Below are 13,883 nucleotides of genomic sequence, written 5' to 3' on the forward strand. Positions count from 1 at the left end.
TTAAGCCTTCGTATAACAAAATTAAACCACAGGTCACTTTGCTATTTTTAGGAAAGTGTGCAAAGAGCTAATTGTATGGTACACCTAAATGTTAAAAAGTTATACCATGTAAGCAGGTCTGCTGCTGCTATAAAAAATACGCAAGTATAAAATTACATCTACAAAAGTGGTTCATTGATTTGGTTGCTCGTAATAAAAAAGTAGACTTTAAGAACCTTCCTCCTCAACAAACAACAGTATCTTGAAACCAGTCACTGTAGCTGTTATTTACATGGGATGAAACATAATTTACCCAGATCAGAGAGAGGTAAGGAGAACGGCTTGTTCCAGCACACACGTACAATGCAAAGATACACTGCCTGATGGTGTATTTGTTGAACAACACAGTCACTGTGCTACTGCAGGGTGGGATGAATGCAGGTGTTTCAGGACTGCTCTCTCTGATATTACAAAAGACAACCTATGGACCACAACACAGTCATTGAGCTACTCGTAAAATCGCACATTTCTCTGCCACTTGTGCCGATGCACAACCTTTAGCACTCACTAAACACTTAACGGGTAGGGGGAACAGTTCCTACACAAAGTACTCAGTTTGGTTTCATCAGCAGAGGAAAGGAGAGGTGAAAAAGGTTTTTTTCAGGGTTTCCCTTTGGCTCTGTCACCCTCCCAGACGGCAGATGCGGGCCAACCGTGGAAGCTGTGGCAGCCAGCTCGTGCTCAGCCACACACACAAGCACACGACGGGTCCTCGAAAAAAATCCTGTCACTTGGTCCCACATGTGTTGATGTTCTTCCCGTCGGCAGCGTCCTCCACCAGTGAGATGTGGTAGTCGGTTGAAAGGGTGAGGTGGGAGATGCACCCCACCAGGCCCCGCAGGTACTGCCTGTTCGTCTGCAGGGCTATTTCCTTCATGCCACCTGGGGGAAAGGCAGCAATGAGAAATTCGTCCCTGGCACTACTCCTGCTTGGCTGACTGCACACCCAGCAATGCCATCAGCCTTCCTAGTGCACTTCAAGTGAATTTTAATTTGTAAGTTGTTCTGTGGGTTTTTTTTTAAATACAGCTTCTAAGCACTTGAAAGAACAGGGAGGATAAGCAGGTGATAATAAACTCAGATAATAATTTATTGCAGAAATTGTAGCATCAGTAAGAGTCAAGAGCTTGTGCCCAGATTCCCACCAAGGTGTAGAGTTTACAGCTGGCACTCACTTTTTCTCTATGTACCTGCTGGGGAACCCACTGTGCACCCCACGGTGAAGTTCCCTTCTCACGTCAGTCCCCGATCCCACCCAGAGGGGCTTTCTCACAAAAACCATGCTGTAGAAGACCAGAGGCTGCCATGTGAAGCCTTCACCTTGAGATGGACAGAACTGGGATGCCCCTGCCATGCATCACGAAAATACACTGAGGTTGTGAGCACGAATGGTGAGCACTCACCTACATAGAGATCTCCATTGATGTTTAACTGCCTCATCTTCCCAGGGGATTTACTAGTCCTGGCACCGTAGTCATCCACAGTTACTTTGCCAGACTGTCCATCCCTGAAAGGAAAAAACAAGCAGCCCTCATGCATCCAGCCTACAGCCAGACAGGAGGAGGAGGAGCAGCATCTTCCGCTTGCCAGGAGAACAAAATGACTCAGTGCTCGGCAGGGCTCGCAGAGAAGGTTTAGGACCCATATGCTGGGTAGCCTCACAGAGAGCAGTGTGCCACGGCAATCCAGACCCTTCATGTGTTGTTGTTTTTTTCCCAGGGATTGAGATGACAAAAGATGTGCAAGGCATGTGAGACACCTCTGCAGAGGATAAAAAACTGGGAAAGAAGTGCTCAGCTGAGGGCGAGGGGAGGATGGATAGGTTCTGATGGGCTGTTACAAATCAGATGTAACGAAACTAAAAAGCAGAAGCTTCAACAGAAGGGAAGAAACAGGCAAGATAGGGTAAAACATAAGCATTTTTGGTTCTGACTAGAGCTTTTAGGACACTTCCATTTTACATATGGTCAATAACTGCAATGACAGAAGCGCTACTTGATGGGCTCCTAACTGAATTTGATGGTAAGTTGTGTTAATGTTACCCTGCAATTTCCAGGGAACTGATATCCCATGAAGAGAGTGATGCATGCTTTTCCTGCTGGGCACACTTGCCTCCCATGAGGTAATGAGTTATAAATATGAGTTATATATACACGGCAAGATGTCTACAACTCCTCCAAATAGAAGAAGTAGGCATACTCTGTCCGTGCTCCAGTCCTTGTGCCAGCCCGCAAAATGCTCACTAGGGAATTTCAAAATGCAGACACTAAAGAAAAATATTCTTAACCCAAATGGTATGGGTTTAAGAGAATGTCTATCACAGCCCCAGAATAGCCCTGTGTGACTTTGGCAGCCTGCCTTGAGCTGTGCTGAGTTTCAGAGTTGGCACTGTCGCTTCTAATACAATAATCTTTGTGTACATTGTCCTGAAACTGCCAAGTTGCTAACAGTTCAACTCCTAACTGACGTGAGCACATGGAGCCACAGTGATTCACACCCGACCAGCATCCAGACATACCAGCCAGCACTCTTAGTGGCAGGGTGGCTCCAAAATGCCTCCCAGATGAAGCATGGCCACTTACCGAACAGCCTTGACTCTGTGCCACCGGCCGTCGCTGAAAGATCCATTCACCATGATGGAAGCAATGCCACTCCCCAGATTGTAGCTACAATTGGGGGGAGAAAAAACCCAAAAAGTTATTGCCTCCCTTGCAGAGACTGCCTGCCTGCCAAATTCCTCAGATGTCCTTACTCTGTGCCCCATTCACCTGTGCAGCCCCAAGCGCAACCCTTACTTCCCAGACTTTGGAGGGACTGGCAGAGTCCATTGGAAGCCCAGCAGTGATGCACTTATTGTGCAAAGTCAGGTTCACGGAGGAACAGACAAAACTTCCTCTTGCCCAGGTCAGAGTGGGTACCATCACCACAACCCCATGGGAGGAAGGAAGGGGCTTCTGTGTGGCAGTTCCTCCCCAAAAGAGGAGATTATGAAGGTCAGTGGCCTACAGACCTTTGGCCTAACGGGAGAGAGCAGTGGAAACATGATTAATAAATAAATTACTACAAGTGTAATTAAATATGTGACCTATAACAGAACTACAAATCATCTAAACTATAGGGAAGGTTGAGACCTGTGATGTTAGACAGGATGAAGCCTAATAAATAAACACAGAGATAATCGTGAAGCTCCCTGCTTCAGTTGTAGCTCAGATTATTTCTTTGTTTGCTGCTGCTAAAATTACTTAGCAGATATAATGTCCCCATCATGTTTACACTTCAGGCACCCTACTTTCTGGGTCTCAGAAACTTGGGCCAGCTTTCCCAAAGGGGAAGTAGATGCTACAACACAGTGAGCTCTTGGGTGCCCGGCTGCCTAAATAAGCAGAGTGGAGTAGCCTGAGCTGCCGCTGCTGGCCTTCTGCCTGTACCGAGTTTGAGACTTCAAAGCCAACATCATTATCTCTTCAGAAAAGACCAAACTGGGTATTAAGTTCATGGCCAGGGTTAGGTACTTGAAAACAGCACATTGTCAGCCACCCAGAGCAAAATGGTTGTCCTTAAGCGAGTCTCCTTTTACCCAGGATGCTGACAGTAGTCTAGGCTGAGAGCTACAGAGGATTTGGGTGTTCAGGACTGTATCTAAGTGTTACACCTTTGGTTACAAAAGTGAGATTCATAGCCCTAATGAATAGTGATCCCCTACAACAGTGATATCACCTTCTACACAATCAGGGAACAACAGAAAGGATTTACAATGGCAGCTACACTGCACAGCTTATCTACTCTGCTAGGCCATAGGTAATGGGAAAGAAAAGGTGTGTTTTGAATTTCAAACTGGACCAGAACACAAATATCTAACTCTCGGCTGCAGGAAAATACTTCAGAGTAATTCACAGCTCTGGATATTCTCCTGACCTCACCTGTCAAAAGGTGCAAAAGTAGCATGAGGATCACTTCTTTTGAAGGAAGATGATACTTTTTTGTTCTGCATTTGTTCTTTCAGAATCTTCTTCAGTGCTTCCTTTCAGTATGCAGTGAATGTTTATGAGAATTTTTGAGATCTTTTAATTTTACACCTCCCTAAATGTGTGTGGAAGGTATAGATATCTCAGTAAAATTTAGTTGCTTCAGTCTAGAAACTTTGTGAATCTTTGTCTTTTGGGGACAGCAACAACCCTAATAAAAATGTATTATGCCTAGAAAACAGACAGCATAGACAAGACATTTACTACCCAGCATCTTGGAAAGATGGGTTTTCCCAAAGAGATTTACAAAATGCAGCATTTCTGCGGAGTCAGCAAGGAAGCCAATAGCCCTTGAAAAGTTAATCACAGAAAATCACATTTTAAAAAAAAACCAAAAGAAATTAATTTAAGTAGAAATATGCAACTTTTCCTATGCAAACAACCGCCAGGTAAAAGCTAGCTTCGAATTAGCTTAAATGATTAACAGAATCTTTGTCATTTAATCAGCAGTGTCTCACAACAGTCCACAATAATGTTGGCATTTGTGGTTTGCTGTTTCAATCTTTGTCTTACACAACATAAAGGCATATCACGAGGAAAGACAGGGCTTTCAAAAGGCAGGAGTTCAAAAAAGAACCATGCAAAAAGTTGCACGGAGTCTGCCTAATTGTCTGCAAGAGAGAAAGAGAGTCTGGAGAGAGAGAGAGAACGTGAGTTCAGCCATTTCCCAACACTCCCCAGTTTCAGGGTTTTGACTCTAATATTCTTTGTTCCTTAAAAAAGTGGTACTGTGAATGTGGGCAGTAGCAATGCCTGGTGCCAGCTGGGTTTGTGTCACAGGGTTGGACATCTGTGGTTTTGAGAAGGTGGGAGTCCTGCTCCCACACACACTCTCTGGTGCCGGATGAAGAGCGAGTCAGCAGTGAGCATGGGCGTCAGTAGGGTTTTTCCTTAAACCCTGCTCCCCCTGCAAACCCAACACCAAGTTAGGAAGAGGCATGGGGGGAGCTACTGACAGCACTTCTACCTTCATAGGGTGACTTTTAGATAAATACGCTAAGCATCCCATGTTTTAAGAACTAGGAGGGAAGGAGAAGGTGGGAATGACGAACAGCTTGCAGCACATTACCACTTCAGCTCACGTCCTTGCCCAGAGAACAATGGGACCCATCACTGAACAAAACCTTGGGGATGTCATTGTCACACACTAGCTGAGCGTACTGCCTGCCACACAAATAAGGGAAAAAAGAATATTAATGCTCCTTCTTGAAGGCCTAGAGAAATGAAATCACTGTTAGGTCTCATGGGACTGTCTCCCCTCCACATCAAAAGACCATCCTTCATCGCAGTTTTAAACCTCATGAACACATTCGTTCTTGATCCTGACACCCTGTGTAATGGAGAAGATGGAAATAATAGTAAAATACGGAACTGGGATAGTCTTCTTTCCAACAAACCTGCAAGATTATGTAGAATTTCTTCTCTGCTGGTCTTGCTGGTTACTGTCTTGCAACTCACTTACATGCTGATGTGTGAGAGACTCTGGTTCACATCCCATTTCCACCATTTTGGAGTGGGGGTATTGAACTTGTCCCTCCAGAATCCCAAACGCAATAGCCACTGGGTTACTCTACACAAATAAGAGGAAATTTTTTTCTCCCCAAGCCTAGTGTGAAATTCAGTCCAAAAAGCAAATTTTGAGAAAGTCCAGTACATTGGTACCCTTGGAGGCCAGTGGAGGAAGCATAATAAAGGCAAATCAGAAAGTCATGGTAGGTCAGGAGTACAGGCGAGGACACTTGCAAAGCCAGTGACTGAAATACAGGCAGATAGAGGAATTTGTTGGAACAACCCAAAATTTGCTGGAATTTGGACGTCTTCTTACAGAGCAGCCAAAAAGAATTTTGAGGACCTAATTATTAGGATATATAAGGAGTTAAAATCCTTAGTCTCTTTGGAGATACAAACTCTGTATGTCTGTTCTTTGTTCCCAGAAAGCGCACACTACTCTGTCTCCATGTCAGGTGGACACTGTACATGCCATTTCTCTGAAGGTTGCAAGATTGTCAGATATTCTAAGAAATTGGGCCATAAGCATATGCACAGAGAATGTGTTGTTTGTTTTGTTTGGTTTTTTTTCTGAAATTTAGAAATATGGTAAATACAGCTTAGAATGCTGAAATGCACAACATCCTCCCACATGAGGCTCCCAGTGTTATAATGGCAAACAAAAAGCATGATGATTTATGTTCACAGGAGGTATGTTACCTTTTCAGAATATCTGGATTATCATATGTGAGGTAACTGCGACCGATAAATTGTGGGATTTCAATTGCTTCTGTAATGGCTGAAAAGTAAATAAAAAACCAAAGATGAGTGTCAGTTAGCAGACATAGATGAAAAAAAAGCCCAAAACCAAGACTATTTCATTGATTTATTCCCACCCTGGCAGGTACCTTCCTGTGGCACAAAACTGAGCTGAACTAAGAGCCAGTTTGTACCTAAATGTAAGGGCAGTAGTTGGGGCAGTTTAAAGAGCTGAGAGTCCCTCTACTTACAGCCTTCATTGTCATCAGCCTAGTGTATTGCTCCACCATAAATGTCAGCACAGGAAAATATGAAGTATTGGGAAAACATTGCAAAGGTTATTTTTATCCCTGTTTCCCCACTCCTTGATTTTCTGTGTGGTTCAAGCCACCCTCTTGACAAAGCTTCTGCGTTAACTGCCCTTTGTTCTTAGTCTAAGAAACTTCCCTCTGGCTCCTAATGGAGCACCATGTGCAGACCACGTGCTGGGACCTCTCAATCCTGCAAAGCAAGGCCAAGGGCCAGAACAGGCAACCTGTGATCTCCCCATTTCTTCTTCCATGTATGTGCTTCGGCACAGAGCACCTCCTGCCACAGAGGGTTTACCCCTGGGGAGCAGTGAGGGGGAAGACTAACTCTGGGGAGGACATACAGGGTGCCCCTAATAACTTCAGGCCTATTGAAAGCAATGGAGGCTGTGTGACAGAGGCTGCAAAGACTCTTGGCACATGCATTCGACAAGCTGCAGTGCTGCCTTGGAGGTTGTTTTGCTCAGAGCTCACCAGAGTCCCACACACATCACCTCCCATTTCTCTAGGGACAGCTCGTGGTACAGCTGTGGTGTACAGCTGCTGGGACGACAGCATGGACTGCAAACAGACCTGTGGGCATACAGCTGCCCACGGAGAAAACTTCAGCAGAACAACTTTAGATGGATGATATAAATCACTGAACGTCCCTGACACACAGCCTTCACTAGGCTATGAGCACTGGCCTGAACAGATTTTCTTTTGAGTGAAATCCTACAGTTATGCTGCTGATCTCTCCTAAGTGACTGCTTCATTAATATAAGCCAGTTTTATAAATTCCTTAAAATAGCTGCCTTCATCCTATTTCCTTCCTGACAACTAATCCCTTCAACCCACAGCTAATCCCATCTATATAAATTTCAAGCTTTTCAGGGCATGGACGCTTGCTTGCTTTGTGCAATACAGAGGCTGGCTGGGCTGTAAGAGCTCACTGTAACACAGATATGCAACAATTGTTGTAGTCTAGCAGCCAAAAACAGCAATATGAAATTCAGCTTTAAGTGCCAAGACTGAGAATTTTAGATAGTGACAAACGCCTGTTTTCATCCATACTGAAATCAGGAAAGCTGCTCAATGTGCCTAAAGAAACCACCACAGGTGGTCCACAGCCTGCAGCCTGCCAGCATCAGTGAAGATTGCAAAAGATGTGTTACACTCGGCCAGACATTCTGTATCTGACGCTTTCTGCACTGGACAGTCTCTGACCATGGTGGATGGCAGCAAAATGTACAAGGACCCCTTTTATCCCCGTCACATCCCATACCAGCCCTAGAGCCTTTGGCAGGGGAAGGTGCCTGTGACCTTGCTCTGGCTCTCTGACTTCCTCTACAGAGTTTGATGGGTATTTATCTTGCTTTTTTGTATGCTCTGCCCTTGCTGCACTGAATTTGTCCCCAGAAAACTAAATAAATTTTAGCAATGTCCTCAATGAATGAAGGTTCTTATCAACAGGATCAGTAAGGAGATTCAGGACTATACACAGTCACTCTCTGCTCATCACAATTTGGTAAAGAGGCACCAAAGCTCTCAGGACAAGCAGCAGTGAGGTCCGAGCTGCAGGGCAGCCTGAAGTAGCACCCACCCCTGGAAAGCACTCAGCCAGCTGCCTGGCCCCACTGCTTTGCAAATACAGGGACCAGCTCCACAGCCACCGCCCTGCACTCGGCAGGTACTCTGGATGCACTTCAAAATACCAACAGGACAAGGGTTAAGGAAGTATTATATAACCCCAGAAAATATTTTTCCTTATTGACAGAAGCTTGCCAGACTTCATGGAGATCCAGCATCCAGCTTGCTAGAGCAGACAGAGATGCACAATGACAGAGCAGTTTTCACATCATTTGCAGTACTTACTGTTTAGGCAGTAACTTCCACACTCTTCAGTGAGTCAGCACAAAACAAAACAAGAACATTTTGGTTTTATTTTTCCATAGCATAAGTCTCCCTTCCAATGACTCTCCAGTTTCATACCCACCTTTCTGCAAATGTGTGATCCCCATTTCCCTTCTGCGTAGGCAATTATAACCCCCTATGAAGTTAGCACTCTTCTATTAGTGTTCTGCCCACGTATTTATACTTGCCTGCTCAAAACACAAAGGTGCAGACTTGTAGGACCAGCACAAAACCTCTCAGCTCATCCTAGTTTTCAAATCCCACTCACCGTGGTTTATGTGGGGATAAGCTCTAACCAGGGGAAAGCAACGGTTCAGTGTACTACTCCATCTTACAATTAAGTATAAAAACAAATATAACACTCCACAGAGCTTGAACAGAAGTTATAAAACCCAGCAATGCCAGCAGAAACTCTACTGAATCCTCAGACAATACATTACGATAGAGGTCCCTTCCAACCCCTACTATCTGTGAATCTGTGAATCTGTGATAGGAATCAATATCTCATATACCTCATACCAGCATCACTTAGGTTGAGTTTTAGAAGTGGCATGTGTAATTTTGGAGAATGAGGCGCAGTCCCTCACAAGCACTGTGTTTTTTCAGGGCATGGGGGTACAGCAACCCACCAACAAGCAGGGTGGAGACTGCACCTTCAGCCTGTCACATACTCTGAGTGCGCTGACCAAAACCCTCTTCTGAAGCAGGAGCGGACACACGCATGCATCCTGCCTTAGCTATGTCGACAGCCTACCGAAGAGGCACAGGTAAGGGTTATTTTGAGAAATCTGCTCCAGATTCAACAAGGCTGTCTTTAACTGAGGTTCAGGAAGGACATCTGTCAGCAAAACGTTGGATTTTTGGTGGCCGCTGAGGCTGCACAAGTGCAGGGCTGTTGAGAGGCACCTAAACAGCAACCGCAGGCAGCAGGAACAGAAGACAGGTGACTTGTGATTTTGGACACTCTTAAAAATGAATTAAGGCTGGATTCACATAGGAAGCAACACCCAGGATCCAGCCCAAGGCAAAGGCACAAGGTGCTTCAGACTGTCTCTGAAGCCTGGATGCCCATCAGGCTATGACAGGGACAAGAGGGTGGCACGCTGGCCGAACGGCAGCACTGCCGGTGCCATGGGGCCAGTGCAGTGACACTGCTCTTGGGGCTGAGCATGGGTCAGAACCAGCTGAGTGGTGAGGAGCTGTGGCCCAACCAACGCGCAAGAGCCCATTGCAGAGGCAGGCAGGCACACACCCAAGCTGCAATGCATTCACTTGCCTTCACTCCTCCTGGAGACCTCAATACTGCTGCAGATACCGTCTTGAAGTCAAGAGCTTAGCACCCTGCACATGCCTAAAAAGCCAAATTCGCAATTCTCCCTCCTCCCCACAAAGGAACTGGGATAAATGACGTTGCTCCAGCTATTAGTTAGACCACAGCAACGTAAGCAAAGGGGTTTCTTAAATCGTATTTTAATAAATGTTATTGTTCTAAGATACTGTCTCTTTTGGAAGAAAAGGCCAACCTATTCATCACGACTTAACCAAAACCACTACTTTTAACTTTGAAGTTTGTAACTCTGAGAAATGAAGGAGTGAGTGAAGACAATAATGTCAGCCAACTCTTTTGAACTGAGTTGGCTGACACATTACAAAACCGTCCCTTAGGATTCTTTTCAGATCAAGCCTGGCAGAAGGGAAACATCTCCATCTAGTGGAGTAACACAAAGAGCCTTTTCTTTTTTTTTTTTTTTTTTTAACACCATGCAACCTGAAGATGTACCTGAATCTAAGGTTTGAGCTATTACAGTGGCTTTTAGGAAAGAAGAATAATATACATATGGGCAGGTTTTCCTCCTTGGTGTCTACATTAATGTACCAAGGCAGTCTTTGTGCAGACAGTCAAATTACCATCAGAGAAATCAGCATCTAAAAGAGGATTAGACCTTTCTGTATATGAGAACAGTGTTTGTTGTCAGCATCAGAGAGGATAAATTACAAGGGTTATCAACCCTCATGCTCAGGATGTAACACGATCACTGACTGGATCGTTGGCAGGAATATAGCACTGCATAATTAGGGAGGTGTAAGAAGTGTTCAGTGTTGGCCACCATGAGCAACCAGATACCAGGCTGCTATCTATGGATCATAGCTCTGTGCTGGGGTAATGGTGGTGATATTCCTAAATAAAAAAATTAATTCTTCCCTGGGTATGTGGGATGTGCAAGGATGCAAAGGGAGCTCTGGTTTCTGTTTCAAGGGATATGTGCAACAGCACTTGTAGGTGCTAGATCTCTCTTATTTTTGCGATTAACTCTGGATCAAAATACTGCCATCGTTACCTTTTTGGCAGTGTTGCCCATCGAAGCCCAGAGGACAGTCACATTCGTAGCTGTCCTTCTTGGGAACACAGGTGCCTCCATTTGCACAGGGTGAGCTCACGCAGGGGTGGGCAGCGTTCACTAGGTTGACTCCGAAAGTGAAATCATGTTTCACATCGATTGTCCAGTCATTCAAGATAATCTATGAGTTAAAAAAAAATAAAAAGAAAAATAAATAAAGGGAGGAAAAATTCAGGCTAAAACCTTCCAAATTTTCAGTATTGTAATGCTAGTAAGAAGACTTCTCTGGAAGACTTCAGGCAAAGGTAAGCGTCAAAACAAACCCAAAAAACCTGAATCTTCTGATGAGTGTTTTCCAGTCGTAGAGGTCCAACTCATTCCATTGCTCACCCTGACCTGCTAGAGATGAATTTATTTGGTATTTTGGGACACAGACTTGGGCAACCCCCATACGGGGTGAAGCTGTGTTGGATTTACCATTCTCGTCTGAAGAGCAACACAATGCTTCATAGGGGAGCCATGAGCTAGGACTGTGAAATCAGATGAGCGCTGCTGAGGAAAAGCATTTCTGAGCTCAGGAAACCCCCCAGGAGATGAGTGTTGACAACAGAAATACTAAGCAGAACAGCTTGTTTTTCACATTTCCTATTGCTTTCTAGTACCTAATTTTTCCTGAGAGAAGCCAGAGTTAAGAATGAATGAAAAACATAATTAATGACTTCACAAAACTGTTTGTATATAAACCAAAGAGCATTCTTAAATGTTGGGATTTTTCCAATATGTCAGCACTGTGTTCTCCGACACAAGCCAGCATTTGTATAATCTCAGCTGTTATCTTGGCAGAGACATTATATGTAGGTATGTTTTCCCATCTCAGCTACATCAATGTAAGTACGTTTTCACAAACAAATACATTTTTAAGGCCAGAAGTGAGAATGGCAAGAGTTACTCTGGCTCCTGTATAACTCAGACAATGCACCTTAGGGGATGGTCTATTGCAGGGACAGATTTGCATCAATCATATATATTCTGCCTGAATCAGCATTAAACAAGCTCAGCAGCAGAAAAACACCCAGTCCTGTCATGAAGATGAACCAGCAGTGAATTCACTACCTTTGCAGCTTCTTTCTAACTTCTAGCTACCTTGTGCCAAGCAGTTAACAAGCCCTCACTCTTAAAAATATGTCTCTTATTTCTGGGCTTAAACTTATATTCTGCTTCCAGCCATTGTTTCTCATTGGCCTTTCTCTGCATCATTTCAGAGCCACGTACTCAAAGAAATCTCACCCTCACATAGGAACTAGCAGACCACAATAAAGTCACTTCTTAACCATATCTGAGTAAATTGGATCGATTGAGATCTTAGGTCTTTCTGTACATGGCATGTTTTCCAGTACTTGGTGATGTTTGTAGCTTTATTTCTATACAATTCTCCAAAATCCTACTATGTGTGAACACAGTAGTCAACAGTCTCCCAGTGCCCAAAAGGCAGGCAATACTCTTCCTTAATTTCCCATTCAGGCCTCTGAGAAGGCAAATCCACCTTCTTACCTACACCACAGAATTAAGAGCTCGCACTCAGAATTTCCCAATCTTTATCAGTGCCTCTGCACTCTAGGGTACAACCCCATACCTTGTGTGACATATGTTCATTGTTCCTAGGCTCCCTATCCTGCTCTCCAAAATGTCCTGTATTTAGTCAAGTCACCTTCCCAAAGATATTTGTGTGACTGACTTGCTCCCATCACTATCACACACTACCCCGCTTTTCTTAAACTTCGTGTTTTCAGCTAGGCAGCTGACAAAGATAGTGAAAAATGTTGGACCAAGTGCTGAAACCATTTACACGGAATTGTGATTTCCTTTCTGCTATTGATCAATTGCTCTGAGGTGCACTATTAGGGGTTGGGGTTTTTTTTGTATGTTTATTTTTGGTGTTTTTATTTGGGGGGGGTGTTTATTTGTGTGTTCTTAATTTGTTAATTAAATCTGATGCAAAAATCCACTCATTTAAAACTCTGAGGATTCAGGGTCAAACTTTCTGCTTTATGCCAATAATTTTAAGTATGCCTGATCTAGGGAAAGCAAATCTTCATTCAGTTTGAACTTTGGTTACTTATTAGGACTTAGCATGAATTTTCATATTAATTCTCCACAAGATAATTGCACTCATGCACAGCTGACCCCACTAGAATGTCATCTGTAAAATCTCCAACAAGGAAAAAGATGTTCTCTGTTCATGTGCCCCATATAAAACTGTAAGAGGGGAAGGCAGTGATGTGCACAGCTCCTGTGTGGTAAAAGAACACGCTAGCTGGACAGTGATCCACTGTAATTTGCAGCTTTTTTTTCTCTCATTACTGTATTGGTCATATCAGACATTTAGCTGCCTCGCTGTGAATACCTTGAAGTGTCGGGGCATTTCTTTTGTTCATTTATTTATATATGATGCTGAAGGGCACTCTGAGGGCTCTAATCTTGATATAGCTTTATGCATCATTCTGAACTTGATCCCATATGACTTCTACTCAATTATCAGTACAGTACAGCAATTATGATAATATTTACTACCTGTTAAAGTCAGAATGACTTTTCACTGCGAAATACCAGTTTAAGCACTTTGTGGTAGGCTCCTGAGGTGAAATCTTGGATTATTTTGAATACTGCCAGAGGTATAAGACCAGTTTTGACATAAAGTGAGCACTGGATGAGATGGAAATAAATGCCTCCAATGTGTTACTCTGAGGACATACCTTCTGGATGCTCCCACTGAAGGGCCCAAGGACGCCAGAGTTCTTCTTCACAGCATCATAACTAGGGACTCCACCAATAAATATTTCAGAGCTGCACTTAATCTGTGTGAAAGCCCCCTGCAAGAAACATAGGAATAACATTTTATTAGAATAGTTTGAACCATCCTTGTACCTTCAGATTACTTATATTACTTACATTAAATGTTACAGTTTAATGCCTCTTTTTTTCTGTTAATTGTATTTATTTGTACAGTTCTTTAAAGAATCACAGAATGGTTT

General features: G+C 43.8%; 1 protein-coding gene across 1 annotated transcript; it reads right to left on the reverse strand.

The window, feature by feature from the left end:
- Window positions 1-766: 766 nt before the first annotated feature.
- Window positions 767-13,721, reverse strand: LOC104516213 (pikachurin-like; the record flags this gene model as incomplete). Its single annotated transcript, XM_010160475.1, has 7 exons — window positions 767-921; window positions 1,443-1,546; window positions 2,622-2,708; window positions 5,254-5,394; window positions 6,273-6,351; window positions 10,852-11,032; window positions 13,605-13,721. Coding segments are annotated over 7 exons (864 nt in total), but the record flags the coding sequence as incomplete, so codon positions are not given.
- Window positions 13,722-13,883: the final 162 nt, after the last annotated feature.

The sequence above is a fragment of the Eurypyga helias genome, unplaced genomic scaffold (assembly GCF_000690775.1).
Source record: "Eurypyga helias isolate BGI_N326 unplaced genomic scaffold, ASM69077v1 scaffold39291, whole genome shotgun sequence".
Classification (NCBI taxonomy): Eukaryota; Metazoa; Chordata; class Aves; order Eurypygiformes; family Eurypygidae; genus Eurypyga; species Eurypyga helias.